Genomic DNA, 23,994 nt, shown 5'->3' on the forward strand with positions numbered 1-23,994 from the left:
ATGTGGGATCCGAACCGGGGCCCTCTGGCATCCCAAGCCAGTTCTTAACCATCGCGCCACTCAGCCGGCCCTCTGCCCATATTTTAATTGGATTGTCTGAGTTCTTTATTTATGTTGGATATTAGCCCCTTAACAGAGGTGCTGTTTGCAAATATCTTCTCCCATTCGGCTGGTTGCGTCTGATTTTTTTTATGGTTTCTTTTACTGTGCAGAAGCTTTTCAGTTTGAGATAGCCCATTTATTTTTGCTTTTCCTTCCCTTGCCTTTGAGGTCAAATTCATAAAATTCTTCTAAATCCAAGCTCCATAAGTTTAGAACTTATGCTCTCTTCTATGCAAAATTTATTGCTTCAAGTTTTATATTTAGGTCTTTGATCCATTTTGAGTTAATTCTGGTGTATGGTGACAGCAGCCCAGTTTCATTCTTTTGCATGTGACTTTCCAATTTTCCCAGTACCATTTAGTGAAGAGGTGTTCTTTTCTCCACTGTATGTTTTTGGCTCCTTTGTTGAAAATTATTTGCCATGTATATATATGTGGCTTTATTTCTGGGTTCTCAATTCTGTTTTGAATAACATCTAGGTGTTGCTGCTAGGACTGGGGATTGGCAAGGTGAGAAAAGTTGGGGGTACAAAATATAAGCGGAAATAACAAGAAATTAAGCTGAAAAGGTTTCATCTGAGGACGATAACAGTTGGAAATGTCTGTCAAGGAGTTCGAATAACCTGGTGAGGTAGTTACTAAGCAATTTTAAGTAGACAAAACATGGTCCCCATACTATTTTAGCCACAATAAGTTTTAAGAAAATCATGAGCTAACTATATGCAAAGTTGAAAATGCTGTTTTGTAATTTATTTTTAAATCAAATTAAAATATTAAGCTAGTGTTTAATGCCAAGGAAACATAAGACAGCTGTGGATCACTAGTTTCACTTTTCAGTAATGTAAAACTCTCATAATTACTGTGAAAAAGTGCTCATTAGTATGTTATTAAAACTAGCATAAACTGAAAAAAAATTACAACAAATAGAATGTGTAGCTTTAGCTTACTTACATCCCCAAACAAAATGTAACACCAAATATACAATGCCTTTTTTTTTTAAACATCAAGACATCTTGTCAATGTAACAACTAAGTCAAGGAAGCTGAAAAAAGTACCTCTCTATGCTGAAAAAACAACAGCATAGCTAGTATTTGTGAAAAAGCCTGGGGTGGGACTTAAATAAATCTTAGATTCACCTAAGCATAAGGATTTCAAGTACCTATTAATTTTCTTAGTCCACCACCACACCTATAGAAGCCATGCACACAATGAATGATAAAACCCTATGCCTTTAAGACAATCAATGCTCCTTAGCCTAGAATAGATAAAGTAAGCTGAATCAGACACTTAGGAATCACTGTTATTTCTTTTAATACTTTTAAATAGACTACGGAGATAGTGACACCAAAGACCTATCTTTCTAGTACGCAACAGAAAGTAACATTATGGGCAATTCCTTTTTTTATTTTTTGTCTATACAAAAAAAAGTTGCTATTTTGTGAATCCCTTTCGGAAACTGCAAAGTTTATTTTCAGAATATAGTTTGAGGTAAAATTCAGATAAATAAAAACAAATACTGACATTCTCCAAAGATAATGCTTAGACAACGTCTGGTACACATCTGACTTTCCTATTCTGATAAAAAAAGTTCCACAAGTTTCTGTGACATGGTTTTCTATTTTATCATGTACTTAGGTATTAAAATTCTCCTTAATCTCTAAAAGAAAATGTACTATCTACTTTCAATGATGAAGAAAGTACTTCATAGGATGAAGCAGTAAATGACAATGAATGGTTGACTTCTACAAGCAGAACACTACACACATTTGGAAACATCACAGCAGGTTACTTCTACTCAGGTTACCTTAAAATCACAAAGATCTGTAAACCTTTCCCTACTAAGAGAAGCATCAATTGTGAAGACCAATCAAAGATTATTACTTTGACCTGAAAATAAAAGAAATTATGTAATTTTAAACTTGTATCTTGGAGAATTTGATGTTCCTTGGCAGAAGCAACAAAACAAACTCTAATTTCTCTTGCTAGTACCACATAGCTTTATAAGTCACATTTCATCTCTTGATGTCATTAGAACAAACAGAATTAAATGCCAAAAATGTCATGTATATTATCATGTATGCTACAAGGTCCTTTTCTTAAGCTAACTCTTAACCAACTGAGGCACTCACCGGGCCCCAAAATCCTTTTCTTCTTCAAGCTAAAAAAGTACCCTGATCTTCAGTCAGCTAAAAATTGCTTACAATTTAAATTTAGTACAATGTTGTTTTCAAAAAAAGGCCATTGATTTTCTTTCTTACCAATCTATCAGAACTGTTTCATTTCCCTTACAAATTACCCTAAACTTCAGTGTCAATCATTTCAACACATGCCCAATTTTCTCACTCCCTGTCCACTTAAACCATCAATGACTAACCTTGTATCAATCTAATCATCAGTTGCTCTGATTCTGCTCCCAAGATGCCAAGTACCATTATAGTAAAGAAGATAAGCATACTAAATCTGCAACATTGCAAATTCATGAATCCACTATTTATTGGGGAGGCTAAGGCTAATTAGCAATCTTTTTTTATCCTTAACTGGTCTCTCTTCATCACTCTTTTCCTGTTACCAGGCTTTTATCACTCACCTCTAAAACCTAATCCCATTTCCTAACCAAGACTCTTAACTTAGTATATAAAATATTTCACATAGACAAGTAGGATTTGTTCATTGTGAACCCAATTAAACTAAATATAGTCAAAATAAACTGCTCTTTATACATCCCATCTTCATCTTTCACTGCATTTCCCCTCAAAAAACTAGATTATATACCTAATTCAAATCAAAACACACACAATGCTTCATAAAGTACAACAACCAGATGCTTACCATCCTTATTGTCTTTAAAGAAAGAATTCCCAAAAGGTACTTCACAAAAAAAATTAAGTAAAAAGTTATATTTTTTATAATCTCAACACAATGGCATACTTTATACTCACCAAAATGAAGTACAAACACAATGTAATGCTTCTTATTCATTATTTCAGTTTATTACTATTTTTGAAAGAATTCTTTAAAACATTAGAAATGCCTAATTTACTTTGTATTGAGAGTTGAATTTAGGTAGGTATTAGTGTATTGAACCTGAAAAAGCTAAATGTAATTTTTCATTACTAATTGAAAGCAAATTCTGGTGTAGGTATATTAAACACTTTAGCAAATATACAGATACCTGTTCTCTACTCTGTCAACAATTTAAAATATTTCACTTTTATTTTGCTTCATAAAGAATAATGGAGATCAAAGAGAAGGTGAAAGGGGAGAATACTAAGGTAGGAAATGATCTGCAAATGCCTGAAGTGGGTTACAGCCAGGGAAAAGATGTGTATAAAAATCTTTTCCCACATCCTGCTGTAACTGTTTTACAGATGACTGGGTGTATAAGTAGAGAAGAAGTAGATATAAATAAATCTCAGTTTACAAGTATGTTTACTTAGAAGAGGAATCTATAATTATCTCAACAGTGTAAAATTTGCAACTGCTCTCTTCAAAGACAGAGAGAGAAATTTCCATTTTAACTTCCATTTCCCATTTTCTTATTTCAAAGGAAATTAAGGGCTTTGTGAATGAGTGCACTACCTTCAGCCCACAGGGTGGTATTTAATCGTAAGTACCACCATATTAGTGTGTAAGTATTACCCTTAGTGGATATAATAGTTAAGGCACCTGAAAATAAACAAGTATTTCCAACAGTAATTTTCTTACTTAAAGCTGAAAAGTGGTGCTTTTCTCCATTCAAAAAATTAAAAGAAACAACAAACTCCAAGCGCCGCTTTGAATATAACATCAGATACATTAAAGAATGAGGTGTTAAGTAATAAGCAAAGCATGTTAGATATGCTCAGAATTTTTTCTATCACTATTTTAAGGAGATTTTCCCATAGATTAGCAAGTGGTTGTCTACAGATAACATAATAAGGTACATTTATTGTAACAATCTCTTCTAATTTGCTTATTAACACACTTTGGAAATGTCCTTGGTTTAGAATTAAAATTATGGTATGACATTTTACAAAATGTCAAACTGCATATTTGATATAAGGCTGGATTCTCCATGATGTAGGACTATAATATAACTGTGACTGTGCTATAACAGGTCTTTCAGGAATTTTCCAAATTTGGCCAAAGTCCAGCCTTAAGTAAAAGCTTCTGTTAATAAGCTAAATTATCTGAATTTCCAGTTTTTCATTAAAAGAAAAAAAAAAAAGGTTTTATCTGAAGTTCAACTATAAGCAATGTTTCTTTAATTCCACACATGAATTAAGGTATTTTAAAAATTACTTACAGTAAATATCCGTCTGCCAGTTCGATCAAAAGTTACACAGTACACAGACGACAAGTGTCCAAGAATTCGTTTATGCATTTTCATGTGCTGATATACTGCAGTTGGAACAAGTCGCTCAAGCCTGTATTTCCCATTCAACCTCCTTGAAAACAAAGTATCCGCTACCAAAAAAAAGGGAAAAAAGAAGTATAATTCAGAAATTAATTTTCTTAATTATCATCTCTTAAGAATTCACATATTCTAATTTCTCATGTGTTGGTAAAAATAGAGATGCTTTCTAACATATATGGTTCCCAGTTAATTAAAAGTCTCTAAAATAATCAATAAAAATACATTATTTCACCTGAGGTAAGTTAAGTTAGGGATTTCTATCCTCATTTTACCACCAATTCAATTAAGCGACCTATCTAAAGTCACAAAGTAAATAAAGCACGAGGCTAGGATTAAAATTCAGACTTTATTCTCTGGTCAGTGCTCTTTAAAAACCAAAATCATTTTATGTGATATTATTTCTTTAAAATGAGATAGGCTTTCTTACAAAAGCAGTTAAAACTGAATCCAGTAATTTTTACTTTTTATCAACCAGCAATTCCTGAACACTCTAAATTTGACAAACTAAATGATGTTTTAAAAAACTTTACAAAAAATGACAAAGGAATAACTCATTGCATTATTTTAAAAAAGAATTAAACTGGGGATCTTGCCAAACAACTGTTTTGATACAATCTCTAGAACCTATTGGTTGCTCTTTTTTCAACTCATCCATTTTAATCATCTTTCAAGATATGACTAAAATTTATCCTCTACCCCAAAGCCTGATATGCTGACTCCAGCCCAAAATACTTTCTTCCATCTAAACTATGACTGTACTTATTTTTTATACTGTTAATGATGGATAAAGAAGGTGCTCAATAAATATATGCTGACAGATCTTCAGGTACATTATTCACCGATACATTATCTTTTAATGTAAGAATTTTTTTCTGCCTGTGACTGCCATCTAGTAAGTACTAGATGGACAGCAAGCACTACAGTTTCTCACTTGAATTTAGTCCCAAAGAAAATTATAAATATATACAAAATACTATTTAACCTAGATTTAGAGACTAGCAATTAAAGTTGATAAAATACAAATATCTCAGCTGTATCAAAGAATACCAGCATTTTTTAAATCTACATACAATAAATGTTTGTATATTAAAAAAAATCTTGGGTACTGGTGAGGAGATATATTGAAAAATGTTTTGCAGATTCTAAAGCAATAATATTTCAAGGAATAATTACATTATGCTTATCTGCTCTTTTACTACATCAATAGTTTTATAGTCTAATAGAGTATCTCTCTTGCTGTTAGCATATAATTTCTATGTAACAATATTTCAACATGTAAGAATGTCTAAGATAAGCTTTAACAATTGTGAATCAGCATATTAGGCTTAAGCTGGTATACAATAACCTAACAGTGATTCAAAAAGTTTCTAATAAGCCCTGATACATTTTTCTTTATGCACAGAAATGGCCTGGTAAAAGACATCCTCCTCTGGCTCCCAACTGATTTAGAGCAAGTCACACAAAACCACAGAAATCAATTGTCATGATGCAAACGATCTTATTTAAACACCAAGGATCAATGATGTCTCAGGCTCACCTCTCTATTCTGCAGGAAAGTGATGACATATAACACAAACACTGACAGTGTTACCAAGATGTAGTTTAATTCCCACCATCCAAAATTTACAAAATTCTTAAAATGTCAAATTTTGTTAAAATATTTAACATTGCTCAGTTATAAAAAAATTGTTGGGCCGGCCGAGTGGCGCGATGGTTAAGAACTGGCTTGGGACACCAGAGGGCCCCGGTTCGGATCCCACATATGAGGGCCAGTGACACTGCCCTCTGCAGCTAAGATGCTGAACAACAGCTCAACCTGGAGCTGGGCTGCCGTGGGTCGCCGGCGACGGCGTGGCCTGCCCCTGTGGCAGTGGGTTGCCATGGGCTACCGTGGTGTGTAGCCAGCAGCCAGCGTGAGCGGCCAGCAGCCGCAGTGAGCGGACGTCCAGAAGCCGGCGACTGATCTGTCTCGCCCGGGAAGAGCGCAATGATGGTGCCAACTTGGGCCAGTGAAGCAACGTCCTCCACAACTAGACTGAAGAACAAAACGACAGCAACTTGTCTGTTCCCCTTCCCCCAATTCCCCAGCACTGTTCCCATCCCCCAATTCCCCAATAAAAATCTTTAAAAAAAAAAATTGTTGGAGATAATTATAACATCAAAATTACTATTTTAATGATGATCAAGAACTAGAATACATGTTAGAATTTTTTTAAATGAATTTGTTATAAAGACCATTTGAAAATCAGAGTACATGAAGAATTTCCTAAGCAAAAAATACTTCCTATAAGTAAAGAAAGAAAATGTTACTGTTCTCTTAAACAGTTTTCATCAAATCTTTACCTAAACTGGAATTAAATATTTATTTTCATTTTGGGAGTCAACTGAAAAAGAGACTATCCCTTTCGACAAGTTACGTTATACAGTCAACTTTTCAAGTAATACTTTCTAGAAACATAACATTAAGTAAAAAATACTTATAGTTAAAACTATATTCCACACTATCCTTTGTTATGCTTCGTTACCAATTGATTATTGAATATCTACACTATGACTGTTTCCTAAGGGAGAAGGTACCTAGCAGAGACCTTGCTCTCAATCAAATTACAAACTTGTGCAACAGTCCTAAAACATACAACCTACAGAGAGAGCAGTATGTAGTTTCCAGGTAATAAGTTGGTAATTCAAACTGGATACAGGGAGTTAGAAGAGAAAATGTAAGTATGGTTCAACAATAAAAGTTCAACTGAGGAGGTTGAATTTGAAGAAAGTCTGACCAGATCGAAATCGGAGAGAATTTTTACAATGGTAGAGAAGAGGATGGTCTAGGATACCCATTTAGTGAACTCACATTTTCTTTTACTAAACTGTTTGTATAATGTCTATCTCCCTTATCAGATCTTAAGTAGTTTAAGGATAGAAAAACTGTCTTATTCATATTTCCTACAACTGAGTGTAGAGTCTTTTAAATTAAAAGGTATATAAATGAATCATAGTTAATAATAAGATACAAAGATGATTCAATTTAATTTACAGTTTTATGGCAGAAAGGCAAATGGCAATTATTCACTTTCTAAAGAAATTGTTAATAGACTAATTGGATTTTTGAGTAAAAAGGAAATGTCTCTTGGACTATAGGAACTCCTTAAATTTTATTAAACTAGAACATCAATTTTCTAAATGAGCATGGTTAAACACATATAAGAGGTCACAAAGGAATAAGTTCTTTATATGGTATTATAATAGTTTAACCTTAAATCAAGTAGCATATATGGCTTTGGTTTAAAAGTACATTTATTTTCAAAAGTATGGTGAATGGAAATAGTCTTAAATTAAGCCTGACAATGCAAATGTCTATTTTCTTCACTTGGCAAATTCTTACCCTCCAGGACCAGTTGAAATGTCACCTCTTCTAGTAAGACTAGTGAATTTCAAAAGCAACCTAACTCGTCACCCTGCAACACGGCTCCTCTGCTTAAAACTGCAACGCTCTTCATTTCATTCAGAATATCTCCAAATTCATTACACATCAGTCTACCAAGGCCCTGCACAATCTTGTCTCCTATTACCTCTCTGACCTCATCTGCTACTTCTCCCCTTACCTGGTCTGCTCCAGACACTCTAATCTTGCACATTCTTCCAACACATCAAGTATGCTCCTAATTTAGGGTTTTTGCTTTGGCTGTTACCTCTGGTTAGAATATCCCCCCAACATGGCTGGCTAATTCTTTGACCTTCTTGTCTCACATTCTTATCATATCTCAACAAGGCCTAATCTGATCAGTCAGTTGAAAATTGCAACCCATTGCCTACCACCACTCCTAACTCCTAATCCACCTTTATGGAGCGCTGTATTTGTCCATCACTTATTACTTGATGCTGTACATTTATTTGCTTATTATGTTCACTGTTTATTTCCGGCCTCCCCTTACTATAACATAATAAGCTCCATATGGGCAAGATTTTATCTGTTTTGTTCTTTGATTAACCTAAGAGCTGACAATGATGGCTGGCACTTAGATGATCAATATATATTTGGTGAACTTAACGAATAAATTACATGTGAATAAAACCACTAGGTTTAGGGATAAAACAAAAATGAAGGATTTCTTTATTGTACCGATTATAGATACAAAATATCTCTAAATAGTTCTTCATTTCAACTGCCATGCTAAAAGGATTTAATTTGGAGGGAAAGGGAGAAGTAAACATATTTATTCAATTTTCTGAGTAAATAGACCAGTAAATGAAATAAACATTCCAGAAATCACTGTTATCCATTTGAAATACCAAATCTATTCAAGTGTCATTTGTCACACATCATTCAGAACAGTCTATGAAACAAAGTCTATGTATACAAGTCTACAGAACTAATTACTAGAGATAAATAAAAGGCCATGATTTCTTAAAGACACAGGTTACTGTCTTTATCTGTATCTAGTTAGTAGGTTCTTATCTGTTACTTCTCAAGGCACTAGGATGATTACATCAAATCCTCCCACAAATCACTTTCCTAGTTCATGCCTAGTTATTTTTCAAGAATTGATTTCTCTAATCATAATACTAATGCATATTCGATGTAGAAAATAAGAACACACAGAAGAAAAAACCATAATTCCTAAATCAATCACTTTTAAAATTTTGCAGATTTCCCACATAAACAGCATTTTAAGTTATGCTATATTCTTTAGTAAGAGCTAAGGCTTTAAATTCGACACCCTTGTGTTCAAATTTGACTTTGTGGCTGACTTCAAGAAAGTTACCTCTCTCAACTTCAATTTCTCCAATCCTATTTCTAGAAACATTTTCCACAATATATTTTGCTTTCATATTATGCTGTTTGGGTTTTTTGACATCTCAAGATTTCACAAATTTTACATAGTCAATTCTATCAATATTTTCCCTTTTATAATTTCTTCTACTTCTTTAATATAAAGACTCCTCTTCCTGACCACCGCACTGTATTTCTGAAGCTGATTTTGAATAATATTGTATGTGAACTATAATTATATATAAATATAGTCATGGGATGTGGAGCAGAGTGTGGGTACGGAGTCAATGGAATTGTAATAGATAAGTATGATATCGGGGGTTGGAGAGCAGTGGATAGGGGGAAGGGGGTTGTTATTTTGTGAGGGGTAAAAAGGATAACTAGTGCATTGTTCTGTACACCTGATACTAAGAAAAAAAAAAAGACTCCTCCTACCAGCCAACAGTATAAATATCCACTTATACTTTTGTTTACATTTTTATGGTTTAAATTTTTCACTTAATTCCTTAATATATCTGAAGTTTTAGTATATATTATCAAGTGAGTCTCTAAAGATTTTTTTTCTCTCCCAAATAATCAAGCCATTTGTCCCGGACTTTTCATTACTCCTATTACATTGTGAATAAATTATCTTATATATATTTCTGTGCCAGGTCACTGACAGCATGTCTATTTATATGGCAGTATCAAAATTTCAACTTTGTAATTAATGATGTTTGTAGTATTTATCTGGCTATTAGTCTTCATTATGTATCCATTTTAAGATGTCTTAGTTAGATAATTCATTATCTAACTTGATGATCACTGAAAGTTTTTTTAAAAATCAATTTGTTGGAAATACAATTTCAATTTCATTCACTTATAAACAACTGACATCTTTCTACCCAGGAACAGTATGCTTTCTTCCTATTTCTGGGACCAAGTTTACAATGCAGATGATTTTAGAGAAAGATTAACATAATTACCTTAGTTTTTCTCACTACACAAACCTGCACCATTTGAACCAAGTTTCATGAAGGAAAATTAGGTAGCTTCCAGAAAAGAGCATCTGCACAAACCATAGTAACTACTTTTTGAAGACATTAGAAAAACACATAATAAAATCTCTGCAAATAAAAAAGAACTGAAGCAGAAATACCATTATTTCCCTCCAAAATGTTTAAAATTTTTTCTCCTTCTGTTAACTACTTTCTATAACAGACAAGGACACATGGTGCAACTGCAATAAATTATCCAAGATCAAAATTAACCATCATTAAAAAAAAGATGAGTTGGGAAAATTTTAAATACTATGAATTAACAAAAATGCAGGTTATATTTTTTTTGGTTGTTAATGTTTTTTAACTGTTAAGAACAATATAATATGCTATACAATATCTGTTTCAGTGTAAGAAAGCTGTTCCCCCTTAACAATCAGAACTGAGGGGTCCCAGAACTAGTGCCTACAAATTCTACCAGCTTATGAAAGCAGAGCCCTGCTGGTAGTTAATAAATGCATGGAGAAGCATGTGGCTATAGATTCCAAAACCTAGAGAATCAATTTTTGTGCCAGTAGAAGAAATAGATGAGGAAGCAAAGAGAAAACAAAATATGTAAATCAGAAGCTGTCTTAGTACAACTTGGGCTCTTTTTAATATAGAAAAAGGGGAACTCAGATAAGAAACACCATCAGAGTATTTTACCAGAAGAGTATATTAACTTTTTATCAAATCCATTTTTGTACTACATTTTGACTAATTTTATTCTGTGATTCTGGTTAAAGAAAATATGTGGAAAGCTCCCAGAGTTTTTAAAAGTAAAATGCAAAAGTAGTTATAATTTATCAATAACTACATAAACAGTTCCTAAATTAAAGTACAAAAGAGTGAATTCTGGATAATCAGTACCTAGGTTTCCTTTTATTTTCCATGATCTGTGTTAATAAAGGCTTTCTAAATGTAAGATTAATAACTCATAACTGTAAAACAAAAGTTTGGAAACCTATATACTAAACCTGAGTAAACTACAAAAATATAGTGATAAACATGTAAGCAAGACCACATGAAAACAAATTCCAAACTGATTCACCCCTTTAGACAAGGGCATTGGTTCCAGAACGCCCACGGATACTCAAGTCCCTTATATAAAAGGGTACAGTATTTGCATATAACCTACACATGCCCTCCCATATACTTTAAATCATCTCTAGATTACTTGTAATACTTAATACAATGTAAATAATGTGTAAATAGTTGTTACACTGTAGTTGTTACACTGTATTGTTCAGTAAATAATTACAAAAAGTCTATACATGTTCAGTACAGTACTGAATCCGTGGATACAGAACCCTTGGAAATGGAGGGCAACTGTAGTCTTCCCAACAAAATAATACTATATTCATGACCAGGTACTCAGAGGGCAATTTCTAAATAGAAATGACCTTCCAAGTTCATTCCAGTTCCAAAAAAGTTGTTATATGTGGTATTGGCAATTTCAGAATTTCTATCAAACAAATATATTGTGTAATTAAAGTATTTGATAAGGCATAAAATTGTATTCATTTTTAAAGAAACAGAAAAATGTTCTAATGAAAAAGAGACTGTGGAGGTCACAAAAAAATTAGCTATATAATTCACTAAAAGAGAAGTTATAGCATGCCAGGAGCCACATACCTTGAGAAAATAAATGGCTATGAAGAAAAGTCACCAGGGGTTGGAGCTAAAAAGAGGTTCTTACTAGAAGGACTTCAAGAATGTAATAATAGGAAAAGACTTATTGCTGCAATTAACAATGTAAGTAAAATGTCAAAATACAATACAGTACACAATGGGGGAGAAAAACGGCTACAGAACACTATTATGATGTGTAGCATGTTTAGAAAATAATGGCTAATATGTACTGAGTGCTTTACTACATGCCAGGCACTGTTCAAGGCACTTTACATACATTCTCATTTAATCCTCACCCATATTTTAAGGTAGGCACTACAGTTATCCCCAATAAGGGGATATTCCTTACCAACAAGAAAACTGAAGGACAAAATGTAACTTTCCCAGAGGTGAAGCCCAGGTTTGAATTCAGACAGTCTGATTCCAAAGAGTACACTCTTACCATGCTGGCTATACAGACAAATATTAGAAAAACAGACTGAAAGGAAACATGCCAAAGTATTAATAGAAGATAACCAGTGAAACCAACTGATTTTTGAGCCAAGTTTTCCAAGTTTCCTCATTGAGTATACATTCATTCTGATTAATTTTTAATTAAATAAAGCATAGCTCAATTTACCAAAAGGAACTCAAAAGAGCAATATGGAAAATCTAAATTATCTAAAGAGATTAACTTAAAATCAAAGACTGAGAAAAATAAGACCAGGGATAAAAATGCAAGGAATTTAAGTTTATTTAATCATGATAAAGAAAACCCTAAAGACTAACTATATTAAAGTATTTGAATGTATACTATACTACAGAGAATAGCTATTGCCTATTTGACAATGGATTGAATGATATGCTACAAAAAATTCACAACTGGTTTGATTCAAAAGCCATAAAATAATACAAAAGGCCATCAATTTTGTTTAAATTTTCTTTCTAATACATCAAAGATAGTTCAGGTTCAACTTTGGGAAGGACTCATATAAAGAGGAACTTTTAACATTTAATTCACTATAGAGCCACAGCTGAAAAGCTTGCCACAATAATTCTTCTGAAGTTACTAACATAGAAGTTAGTAGGAAATAACAACCAAGTATTCATAATTTGAAAGCCGGAGATAACCTGGGAAATAACTCAATACAGGTTGGTTTATTTCTATGGCACCATCTGATCTCTGCACCATCCTGCACCAATAACTAACAACTGACCAAAACAGAAACAAGACAAATAAATTTCCATTAACAATAAATAATGAACAAAAGTCCCAACCTTAGTTAAAATAGGAGGAGGCAGCAACATTAATCAATCCTATAATCAGCTTTTTGTCCACAAAAAAAGGGGGAAGGCAAGATAGAATGGAAGAGCAAAGGGAAATTACCAACTGCAGAGTAAGTCAAATACAGCACTGTAAATATGGCAAAATATAACAGTGAAACTTAGAAGGGAAAAGAAATTTATCTCCAAAAAAATTACTCAAGATTTATTAGCAAAATAACTCATTAAATGATAATTGTAGGAAGAAAGGGCACTCAGTAACATGTATTGTAGTCTACTGTGTGCCTTACTTTGCTAGCTCATTTAAGCCTCCAAATAACCAGATTTGGTAGGTATTATCCCATTTTTTAGATTAAGTTAAAGAACTGAAAAAATAAGTAATTTGCCTAAGGCCACACATCTGTACTAAAAAGAGTCAAGATCTGATCTAATTTTAAGTGAATCCTTGTTGCCCTTTGTTCAAATTACTTTTCTCAGAGAAAACTATAAAGGTAGATGAGATCTAAGACTTCTTTTAATGCATAGGCTTCTTATTCTTGGCATTAACGGGATTTTTGTGAGGTAAAACTAAAAAGTAAATATTCAAAGAATCAGGTTCCCCAATATACTCCTTTATCCCTACCCACCAAGACTGAAACAAGTAAAGCAACAAAGATGTGGAAGTACCTAGGCAAAACAACAAAAAAGATGGGTATGGAAAATCTAGAGATAAAAGTTTACTTCACTAATAAAGTAAATGTAAAAAATAAATAAATACAAAGATAACTAGTAAAAGATTGCTTTAATATATTACAATCCTTTTCACAAAATAAACATGTATTAAATCATTAAATGAATCTCCAAATTTAACTTTAAAAAGAGCTTTAATATTATCAAAATATCTTCTTTCCTGATGTCGGCCAACCTACGTCATATATCCCTGAAGTAGAGTTTATTATCGTAGGCAAACACAGAGTAAATTATATCTGAAAACAGGCATAATGTGGGTAAGGAGGCTGGAAAAAGGACAATACCAGAAATTCTTTAATACCTCTGAAAGTAAGTGCTGCTATGCCAAGTACACATTCACATGTCTTCCCCAAAACATTAGAAGCTAATGATGACAGATTTGTGGAATCTTTGGGGGTTTTTGTTTGTTTGGTTTTGCTTTTGAAAACATTATTAAAGGGGATTCTAGAGTGCTAGAAAGGAGCTGACCACTTTGGTTCTCCTGTCCCAAGAATGAATTCCACTTCAATTTTCACAATTTACATCATGGAGTAGGAGGTACAAAGTAGTCAGGATTTATAAGCAGACAATAAAATACGGTAAGAAAACACTGAGATAAACTCAAGTCGCTTTTTAAATTGTACAGTTAAGGGTTTTAATGTTCCAAGTTTAATGAATTGATAACCCAGTTCACTAATAAACCTTAAATTCCTAAAAATCAGTTTCTGTTTTTTCCTTACCTCAAAGCTATCCTTGGACCAAATATCGCTTCTCCCAACTATCTACTTTTACCCCCTACCCACTTCTGAACTTTTCTTGTCCTACCCCAGTTCCTCCATTACATCAATTACCTACTACCTCTTCATTTAATATTTACTAATGCTGAGGAGTAGGGTCTATAAAGAATAAAACATAATCTATCCTTCAGAACCTAACAGTGTAGTAGGAAAAACAAAGGTAAATAAATAACCACAACCATGTGATAAAAGCTCCTATAATATTTTATCTCACCCTTCTTTCAAGAAAACTATTCTACCCACTAGTATAATCTTCTAAGTGCAAATACGCTCTAATGTCTCAAATCCTTTGTTTTAATAGTTCATTATAGTAAGATTATATGTAGAAATCATTATTTAACCAGGCGATCATATGTTTAAACATTACATTCATGATTACCTACCATACAAATATCACATAGGCTACCTTTGGAAAATAGGTTAGAGAAAGCAATCCAGAATGCATCACAGAGACAACAAAATGTAAATCATAAAAGAGAGAGTAACAGAAGATAAAATGAAAAAGTCTAGCATCTGTTTAACTGGAGACCCAGAGGAGAGGACAGAGAACGGGGTAAAGACACTATATTAAAAGATAATGACTGAGAATTTTCTGATGCCAATAAAAGACATTATAGATTACACAAGCATAATAAATCTCAAACAAGATAAATTTAAAAGAACTGACACCAACATATGTCATAATCAAACTGCAGAAAACCAACAAGAAAATGTTAAAAGCAACCAGAGAAAAAGAGATAATTTTCCAAGTAGTAACGGATAGTAAATTTAAACCCAAATATATCAATAATTACACATAAAGGACAAAATGCCCCAGATAAAACACAAAGATCGTCATGTTGTATTTTTAAAAAGCCACCTCTGTATTATTTTTAAGAGATATGGAAAATAAAAAAATACAAAAAGGTTGAAAGTAAAACAATGGAAAAAGATATATAAACATAAAGCAAAGGTTATGCAAAACTATAACACTGATGATTAGTATAATAAGAATCCAGAAAAGGAAGAAATAAGTAGTATTTGGAAAGATGGAAGAAAGAGGGGGAATAATATTCCTGGCTAGGCAGGAGGGCAGGGGGTGGAAGAAGAGGCTCTGATTAAAATATGAAGGTCCTGAAATTCATAAGTTTAGACTTGGTGATAGAGGAAGTATGACACCATTAAAATATCTTAACCTCTTTATACTACCTTGATCATAAGAGTGACTGACAGAGCAAAGATAGAATTCAATAAGATTAATATTACAGTGTTATTAATACAGTGTATAATTAATATTATTAATACATAGTATAACTTGGAAGGAAGAGAGGGAGAAGATATCAGAAGCAAGACTAGTTGGAGGATGTGTAGTAATCCAGGTAAGACAAGGGCCTGATGAGGTAAAAGAGATGAATCTAGTAGGCATTTCAAGAAGAAGCCCTCCCTATCTGCATCAGTTTTCCTTCTTTGAAATTTTAAGGGCAAAAAAATGCACCAAGCTTTATAAAAAATAATGAAAGTATTTTTGTTTTCCACCATTATACCTAATGTGTATTATGATACAGTCACCTATTAGTCAACCTAATAATATACAGAATAATTTTTTGTAAAAATAAAATTCCAATGAACTAACCAGCTGGCATTAGGTACAATATATACAATCCATAATAACTTCCTCACTGTTAAAATCACTAATATAAGGGAAAAAATCTGGGGGCCAGCCGAGTGGCTCAGTTGAAAAAGCACGAGCTCTGAGCCAACGGGGTCGCCGGTTCGATTCCCACGTGGGCCAGTGAGCTGCGCCTGAGATGAGCTGCTTCTGAGCTGCCAACAGGTGGCAGGATGGCTCAGCTGGTGAGAGCACATGCTCCTAACAAGGTTGCCGGTTCCTAACTAAGATTGAACACGGCACCTTGAGCTGAGCGGCCCAGGCCGAAGGGCAGTCGGATGGCGACTAGATTTGGAGCTGAGCTAGCTGCACCCTCCACAACCAAGACTGAAGGACAAACAACTTGCTTGTTCCCCTTCCCCAATTCCCCAATAAAATCTTTAAAAAAAAAAAAAAAATCTGGTAACTTTTTCCTCTTTGAATGCTAATGTACATAATATGAAATTCTCTGATTTCACAGTAACTGAAAAAACATTTTTATTTTTAAAAGCTCTTTACCAAGAGAATATCACTTGGTAATGAATTTAAACAACTCACCAATGCTGGGTGGGCTACCATAGTTGACTGGCGACTCAGGTGGTCTTCCACAATGCAATGCAGCCAGTGCAGATCCTTTCCACACAACATGCTTACAACCTATTAAACACACATAGTTTTATGGATAAAAAGATAGGACAAAAGAAAAAAGTTAGAAAAAGAATGTCTAAATCCTTTTAGAAATTTTTCATACTTTTATTTGTGCGAAGCAAGGACTGTCTTCCAGCTCCTAATAAAGTTTGTACTCCAGGAACACTTTGCGGAATTTCTTGTTCAAGAAGAGGTCCTAGTCGATGACATATTTGCAGCAAGTGATCAGGTGCTAAATGTCTGTAATACTTCACCTATGGTATAAAAGACATAAAATATTTGCTAAATAAAGTGATATAATTCTTTATAGCAAATAAAATACACTTTTAAAAATACAGTAATTGGTCTGGTTAACTCAACATTTTATTTTACCTTGGAGAAAAGTTCACATTTATTATGTAAAACCACTCGAATCACAGAACAGAACAGCTACTTCAACCATCATTTAATCCAAAGGAGGAAAAATACTAAAGAATTAATGTAATCTAAATATAGCAAACTATAAATTAACAGATGCTAGTCAATCCAAATATTGAATGATGAAAAAAATATATAGCATTGTAACCTAAAATGGTATTTTTCAGTTTAACATTTTAATTTTCAAAAGCTTCAAATAAAAAAATCATCCAACTATGTTTTATATCCTTGATATTATAAAGAATATCTCCAGAATAAAGTATTTAAAAAACTTGATAGTTCAGTTCTCATTACAAAATTTAAAAACACTTATATGACATCTAAAGCTGAATTTTAGAATTTATTTACCAAAAACATTACAGAGAGAAAGGCCAAATTCCAACTATTAATTTACAAGTTTTGACTATAAAATAAATCTACCTACTACAAAAAGTTTGACCACTTTTGGAACAACTTTTGAAACCAAGCTACGAAATGCTAATATTTTTACTATTTACCCCGAAAGTCTTTTTAGTAAATAGACAATATTTACATAATAATCTAAAGAGAATTAAATTAGAGAAAATAAAGCATACAATTTTATCACTTTATATTTAGGTTATCAAGTTACTAAAAATTTCTCACTGTAGTATTTGAATACTCTAGTATAGCTATTCTCAAAGTGTGTTCTGAGAACCCCTTGGGGGTTCCTCAGGCAAAAATTACAAATACTAAGTCATTATTTGCTTTTTCACTCTCACTTTCTCATGAGTATAGGGTAGTTTTCCAGAGGCCACATGACATGTGATGTTACAACAGAATGAATACAGCAGATTTAAGAATCTGTCCCTTAAACCAGACATTAAATGTTCCCCAAAATGTAAAACAATGACACTCTTCTTACAAATTTGTTTTGGAAAACTAATTGTTATAATTATTATTATAACAGGGTTCTAAGACCAAGAAGGTTGAGAATTGCCACTCAAATTCATTCAGTAACGGCAACTTTAGTATGAATTCCTTATGATGTTGATTGGGGGTGGGGAGAGTGAGGGTTTACATCATTTCACTCCATCCTGTAGTATCTGTTACACTCTAACTGGAGAAAGATCATGATATTCATCCTTCTGAACTGAAGCCAATTAAGAGGAACTTACTTGACTTTTTATCATAACATACTCCTGTCATGAACACAACATGGAGTCGTATTGTCAACTTTGTAGGATAATTAAAAACAGCAGTCTGGCACACAGTAGATGGCCAATAAGTATAGATAGAATGAATACTTCTGGAAAAAAGGTTCTAATACAAATTATACATACTACATCTCCACTGTGGAGATTCACAAAACACAATGACATTAAAGTCTCTGAAAAATCCTGAGATGAAACTATTAAATTGTTTAATGCACAATTTCCCAAACTCAGCTAGCTATAGATTCCTTTTTTCCCGAATATCATCTTGACTCAAAAATACTTTAAAAAAAAAATATTTTCAAACACTAGTATAGATTAGCTAAACAGAAAAAGCACTCCTAAGAAAATACACCAAAATATGAATTTTTACAATTGTTTATACTGTAGTCTCCCGTAATTTGCTTAAAAGTAAAATTTAAAAGAAAAAAATCTAGAATATTTATAGCCTCCCTTCCAGTTCTAAATTTGAATATAATTATTTTAATGTAACTTCTTTAAAATGACCAAAATTCCTTTTAAAAATTTTACCTTAACAAGAAAGGTCATTCCTTATTAACGTTCGTTTTGTGATGATCCTGTTTTAGAGTCTTCTTGTGAAATACAGTTCAAGTAATGAACCTGAAAATCCTCATTGCAGAATCGCATTTTTTAATAAAATATTATGAATACACTTTTTCCCACTAGATCTTTCTTTGATGGTTTAGTATATTTCAATTTTTCAAATATCAACTTTCATTTTAAAGTTAGAAGAGATACTTTCAGTTCTTAAACTTCTCATACTTTCTTGCTTTTGAGACTTTATACAAGCTGATACCTCTGCTGGAAATCTTTACCCACCCACCTTCACATCTCATTCTTTTTCTTGTCTCAGTCTATGCCTCACCATCTTCCGTGACCTGTTGTTACACCACCGCTGCCCGTCTTTTTGGACATTCTTTCTATCTTTGTGTTTCCATAACACATTATATTCCTTCCCAGGCATTTCTTTACCCCGCTTCCCAGCATTTCCTAGTCCTTATGCCATATTAATTGTTCTTAATACGCATATATTTTGATACCTGGACCTCAGTGGGAATATAATGACAGTAATGATCCTCTTCTCCAACCCACCCCAAAAAACACACATACAGACTTTATCACAATCTTGCCATTTGGGGGTGTTCATAGAACTCCTGCACTATACTAAAATTGCCAATTTACTGGTCCATGTTTTGCATAGGACGTGAATTAGATTTTGTTTACCTGTCTACTCGTACCTAAATGCAGTACTTACAGTTACATGCTTAATAAATTGTAGAATAAATGAACACATAAAAATATTCAAAAACCACTGACTTCTTTTCTATCTAGCCATTAAATGGTGACGTTCCTTAAATTCTGAGATCCCAGAGTCCAGCTCCAGATTCTTTTCTTCTCATTCTACCCTCTCTCCTTGGACAATCCCTTATGTCAGTGATTCCCAAATTTACATCTATAGCCTAAGCTTGCCTATCAAGCTTTCTTAAAAGATACCTCTCTTTGGAGTCCCAAAGCCTCAATTCAACATATATAAAAATGAAACCATAATCCTCATGCCAACACTCACCAAATAATGTCCCCTACCTTGGTGAAAGGCAACACCATCTATCCAGTCTCAAAACAAGAAGTCAAATTTTTTTACACTGCCCATTCCTCCCTCCCTCCCACCTCATTCCCAATATCCAAGCAGTTTCACCGAGTCCAAGTGATTTTTCCTTCCTATCCTTAAATCCACCTACCTCCCCCAATCTCCACAAAGCCCAACTTCAAATAATCTTTATAATAAAGTCCCATTTTTCCCACATCCACTCATGCCTTCTACCTCATTCAAATCTATTCTCTACTTACATTGGAATGCTCTTTCCAAAACATATATCTGCTGAAGTCACTCCTGTTTAAAGCACCAGAGGCTTTCCTTGCTCTTTGGAGATCCAAATCCTTAACATCGTCTACAAGGCCTGAAATGCATTTCTGGTCCATCCTATTTCTCTGCTTCATCTGGCACATTCTCAGCCCTACACCCTCCAGCCCCCATTGTCCACATTTAGACACATATGCCTTCTTTCAGGTCCTTCATCTGCACTTTCTTCTGTCAGGCTTTCCCCATGTGGTGCACTTTTCTGCATTTCCTTACATCCCCTTGTTCAGACAACTCTTCTATGTGCTTCATATCTTCCATCCAATGTAATTTCCTTTGTTTGCCTTTACCCTATTCAGTCTAAGTGTGTTATCTTGGTTGCACACACTTGGTGACTTTTCCTTAACTCATGTATCAATTGATCATGATACAATTAAAAGCATAATGACTTAATGCTTTTCTTCTCAACTTCATCACAAACAAGAAGAGAACTGGGACCACATGTCTTTTTTGTCCCAACAGCGTCACACATAATACTTAGTTTAAAAAATAAAAATTACCGTATTTCCCCATGTATAAGATGCACCCTTTTTCGAAAAATTTGGGGTCTAAAAATTGGGTGCGTCTTATACAGTGGTTGTGGGTTTTTTACTTGCATTTCCCGCTTTTTTGCACTTGTCTTTGCGCTCATTGCTTCACACTTGTTACCGGTATATTACGGTAGGTTACGTTTTGCCACGTTCTGCCCAAAAATGGCTCAGAAAAGATTTTCGTACAGTGTTGAATTCAAGTTAAAAGTGATCCAGTTCGCAAAAGTGAATGGAAATCGTGCTGCTGCACGTAAGTTTGGTCCTCCTCCAATTGAGAAAACAATCCGAGACTGGCTATGGGAAGAAGAAACCCTACTGAAAACGCCACGGCAGAAGAAGGCCATGAGAGGCAAGTCAGCAAAATGGCCAGATTTAGAGAGGGAATAGAAGATATGGATTGAAGAGCAAAGGGCAATTGGAATTCCTGTGTCCACAAAGATGGTTCAGCATGAGGCAAGAAGACGTGCTGATGAAAAAGAAGTTATGTAGTACATTTTTTTTCAAATTTCGGGCCCCAAAATTAAGGTACATCATATACATGGGAGCATCTTATACATGGGGAAATACGGTATCTTTTGCTACTGTATTTTTCTAAACATTATTCTTCGTGAATATTAACCCATGTCACTATCGTCAATATTTAAAATTCAAAAACAAATTTAAAAAATTAAAATAGTTGATTTATGGCTATACATATATAATTTTTAATTTTCAAAGTAGTAAGAACCCCTATCTTTAATACTAAAAGGAAATTTAAACTAAAAGGAAAACTTAAAACGATATTGTAATAAAATTCCTTCTCCAAAATGTCTACATTTGGATTCTCAGTAATTGTTTATACACTATTATTTGGGAAGAACAAAACTTGACATCCTCAATTCTAATATACCCATTACTTTCTATGACCAGTGTTTCTTTCAAGCTCTTTAGATATTCAACACAGAAGTTATAAAGTTATGGGTGATAAATATTAATAACACTAATATAGCTAACATATTGGCTGTGCACTAAATGCTAGCCCTTGTGGTAAGTTTCACATGTAAAAGCTCAGTTAATTATTTTAACAACTCTAAGAGGTATGTACTATTATTATTTATATTAATAAAGAAATTACGGTACAGAAAGATAAACAACCTTGTCAAGGTCACACACATTTAGTGGATGGAAGATAAGTGGACAGAAGATATGAGTCAAACTAAGGCAGTCTAACTCCAGAGCCCATATTCATAATGCCCCCCAAAGTACCCACTGCCACAAATACACGTGTATGTATATATCAATATGCAAGAAAGCTATAAAATAGATATTTTGAATAATTTTCAACAGACATTAAACTGAACCAGAAAAAAAAACGTTTTAAACTTCACTCTCACAACTAAGCAAACTAATACAAAAGCATAAATTACTACAGGTAAAAGGTAACACTTAAAAATCTAAGGACAGAAGTAGAAGATAAAATTACAATGATATAGTGACATTAAATACTCTCTCCCACAATGGCTAAAGGAAATCAATGTGATCAACCCCATTTTCCTTAATAATTCTAAGATTAAAATTCTAAAGTTAGAAGCAAGGTATAAACAGATTACACTAAAGGGTTAATACCATAAAATTGATGATTGCTATTATAAAAGAATTTTTTAAAACACATTTATCAGCAGCACTCCACTTTTAAATCCATGCCCTGTTCGATAAACATTCCATCTCCTCTCCCACTACGATGCAAGAACCTGCTTATGGATGCAAACCCTGATGCCACCCCACTGAGATTCACTCCTAGACCAGTGAGCTAGTCAGAGCTTTTTCTAACTTCTCATAGCCCCACCCCCATCTCCAGTCGCAGTTGAGAATCACACGATTTTTGATAAGTGTCCATAATTAATGGATAAAACCTAAATTAAACAGAGGCATCCTTTTTGTAAATAAGTTACGTTACCTAGAGCAGAAGTCAGCAAACATAATCTGTAATTATGTAAAGGGTCTGTAAAGGGTCAGATGGTAAAGGGTCAAATGGTAAATATTTTAGGCTTTGGGAGCTGCTTACTCTCTCTGTTGCATAAATATATTTAAAAAACTCTCTTAAGAACTGTTAATTTTAGCTCAGTAGCCTTGCACAAACAGGTCTCCTGCACCATTTACCCACAGCAGCCATAGTTTACCCACTCAGATCTAAAGAAAGGTCCTTGGTTCTAACCAACTTTTCCAGCAGCAGGGGTAATACAATTTTGTTAAACAGGCAACTGCTCATGCCTTGTCTATTTTGGCTCAAATCGTAAATCTGTATCACTCCTTTCTCAGATTGCATAGATAAAATATTTCTAGAACTGTCAATTACAATTTGAACAATATTATCTTCTGAAAATGTGAACTGTAGCAAGGAAGGACAAGAAAAGAAACTGAGCTCTTTCAGTGTTTTATTCTCCTGCACCTTTGTCTACATCAACCTGCTTCTGCTTGGTATGCTCCTTCATATAAAGAGTCATCCTTTCCAGCCAAGAAAATTTTGTTATTATCAGTGGAAGGTACCGCTAAAAGGTTAAGTGTTATCAGCCGAAAGAGAATATAAAGAAACTGGAAGCCACTGCATTCCACAAGACATACTGCCATTAAGACTTCTCTAATCAATTTTTAAAGAAAAAGTCAGTAGTTTGATTAAAGGATCTAAAGTCAAACCTAGCTTTAAACTGCCTGAGGGTGGGGAAAACATTTACTCAAAGTCTCAGTGTCCTCATCTGTAAGACTGGGACAGCAAGAGTCACCACCTTGGGAGGAAGTCATAGTACTTGACACAAAAACTTTTTAAACCTGTTGTTTTTAATCACACTCCACATTACATACTACATGCTGATCTTCATGTTGAAAAAAATCTTTCTAGACCAAAACAGGGGGAAAAACATTGGATGCCTCTTTAAAAAGGACCTTTTCCAAGTGAGGTTAGGTTAGATCAATATATTAATTCCAACTACTTGATTTACCT

The 23,994-nt window shown here is 33.6% G+C and overlaps 1 protein-coding gene across 3 annotated transcripts in view; it reads right to left on the minus strand.

The window, feature by feature from the left end:
- Nucleotides 1–23,994, minus strand: part of PHIP (PHIP subunit of CUL4-Ring ligase complex) — a 116,625-nt gene that overhangs the window by 83,885 nt on the left and 8,746 nt on the right. Inside the window, exons 1-4 of one of the 3 annotated variants that reach the window (XM_019651909.1) lie at nt 19,080–21,013; nt 17,063–17,213; nt 16,870–16,968; nt 4,387–4,547 (exon numbers count right to left, since the gene is read on the minus strand). In XM_019651909.1, the coding sequence (XP_019507454.1) occupies nt 4,387–4,547; nt 16,870–16,968; nt 17,063–17,213; nt 19,080–19,097 (429 nt within the window). In that variant the 5' untranslated portion in view covers nt 19,098–21,013. Of the gene's footprint in view, nt 1–4,386; nt 4,548–16,869; nt 16,969–17,062; nt 17,214–19,079; nt 21,018–23,994 lie in introns of those variants that run through there. The other 2 variants (XM_019651910.1, XM_019651911.1) reach the window with 2 other exon arrangements.

Source organism: Hipposideros armiger, unplaced genomic scaffold (genome assembly GCF_001890085.2).
Source record: "Hipposideros armiger isolate ML-2016 unplaced genomic scaffold, ASM189008v1 scaffold_169, whole genome shotgun sequence".
Taxonomy (NCBI): Eukaryota; Metazoa; Chordata; class Mammalia; order Chiroptera; family Hipposideridae; genus Hipposideros; species Hipposideros armiger.